The sequence below is a fragment of the Dipodomys ordii genome, unplaced genomic scaffold, assembly GCF_000151885.1.
Source record: "Dipodomys ordii isolate 6190 unplaced genomic scaffold, Dord_2.0 Scaffold345, whole genome shotgun sequence".
NCBI classification, from domain to species: domain Eukaryota; kingdom Metazoa; phylum Chordata; class Mammalia; order Rodentia; family Heteromyidae; genus Dipodomys; species Dipodomys ordii.
The window spans coordinates 72,144-73,711 of record NW_012267561.1 but is presented as its reverse complement, the minus strand read 5'-3'; the positions used below and the strand labels follow the sequence as shown (position 1 = coordinate 73,711).

Sequence of the window (1,568 nt, the reverse complement as noted above, 5' to 3'; positions counted from 1 at the left end):
CAGTGAGGATGGGACAGTGAGGATGGGGACTGAGCCTGACTTACTTCACTTAATATAATTTTATTCGTATGTATATATATCACATGTACACCTTCTGTATAGCACACACATATAATCACAGATGGATAGATAGGTAACATTTCTTGACCCATTCATCAGCTGTAGAGCATCTGGGCTGTAACACAGTCATGGTGCCTAGTGCAGCAATGAACATGGGGGTGCAGGTGTGTTCACTGCCTTCTGACCTGTTGTCTCTTGGCTACTTTTGACCTCACCGACATTTTGTGATTACAGAGTGTCGTTTTGTTGTTGAAAGAGCCTGTGAATGGAACCAAGCTGAGGTAGGCTCCTATTGGATCTGTCCTGGCCCCCTAGTCCATCTGGACTGGGGTCCCTACAAGAGGCAGTTGGGGACAGGTGCCCGACTGAGCAGGCCAGGAAGGGGAGGCAGCCTGCAGGCTCTGCTTCTGCATCCGGTGTCACGGAGCCAGGAGGGGCCTGTTAGAGTCTCTCAGCCTGCACACGCTGTGACCCAGCTCGCTGGGAAGAAGCAGGCTCTGAAGCTCCCACCGCCGGCTGCAGCGCTTTCACCCTACCCAGGTTTTGGTACCAGAAATAGGGTGCGGGTGTAACAGAACCTAAACGTGTGCGAGAGGATTTGAAATTGCTTTCCAGGGCCTGCACATCTCCAGGACCACAGGCCCAAGATGAGCTTAGCTGCTCTCTGCATGCTCCAGCGGTCCCTTCGGGGGTCTGGCTGGTGACCACGGACCCCCTCCCTCATCACCTGTCCCCGCCCCGGGAGAGGGAGGCACTGTCCCGGGGCTTGGTGACCATGCCTCTGGCTGTCAGCACCATGGACGAGGGGCGTTCTGCTGCCTGCCCTGGTGTCCTGCCAGGGCTCCCACCCCGGGGTCCCACAGTGACCCCCCCGAGGGTCCCCTTCCCCCGGGGTCCCACTGTGACCCCCCGAGGGTCCCCTTCCCCCGGGGTCCCACTGTGACCCCCCCGAGGGTCCCCTTCCCCCGGGGTCCCACTGTGACCCCCCCCCGAGGGCCCCCTTCCCTCCGGGCACAGTGGACCAGCCACCGCCTCCTTTCTGTCCCAGTGCTGCAGGATCTTTCTCCTCTTCCTCTGCCTCCTGGTCACACAGGCTTTGCACAATTGTTTTCAACTAAAGCGAAGTGTCCCTGAATTCACACCTTACACTTCAATCTCCCAGAGCGGGGCCGAGGTCTGACCTGGGGGTGGGAGTGGTGAGGAATGATGGGTTTTAGGAGGAGAGAGACCCCAGAGGGAGGGGCTGCGTCTGCACCAGGAGGCAGGCAGCCCCCCACAGCAATCTGCACAGACCTCCAGCCTCAAGCACCTTGGGAGATGCATGCCTTTTGGGATGACCTAAGAAGGTCATCCCTTTGTGACATTTTGTTAGGGCAGCCTAGAGGCCCTGGGACACTGGACCACCCAGAGTGCCCACACCCCTGCCGTACTGACTGCCACAGATGCCCAGAACGCCCACACTCCTGCCCACACTGACTGCCCCAGATGCCCAGAGTGCCCACACTCCT

At 58.7% G+C, this 1,568-nt stretch overlaps 1 gene segment (V, D, J or C); it reads right to left on the bottom strand.

The window, feature by feature from the left end:
- The window catches only part of LOC106001656, a 12,428-nt gene extending 12,147 nt beyond the window's left edge, over positions 1-281 (bottom strand). The window contains 1 exon segment of the C gene segment in view: positions 276-281. Within this exon segment, the coding sequence occupies positions 276-281 (6 nt within the window).
- Positions 282-1,568: the final 1,287 nt, after the last annotated feature.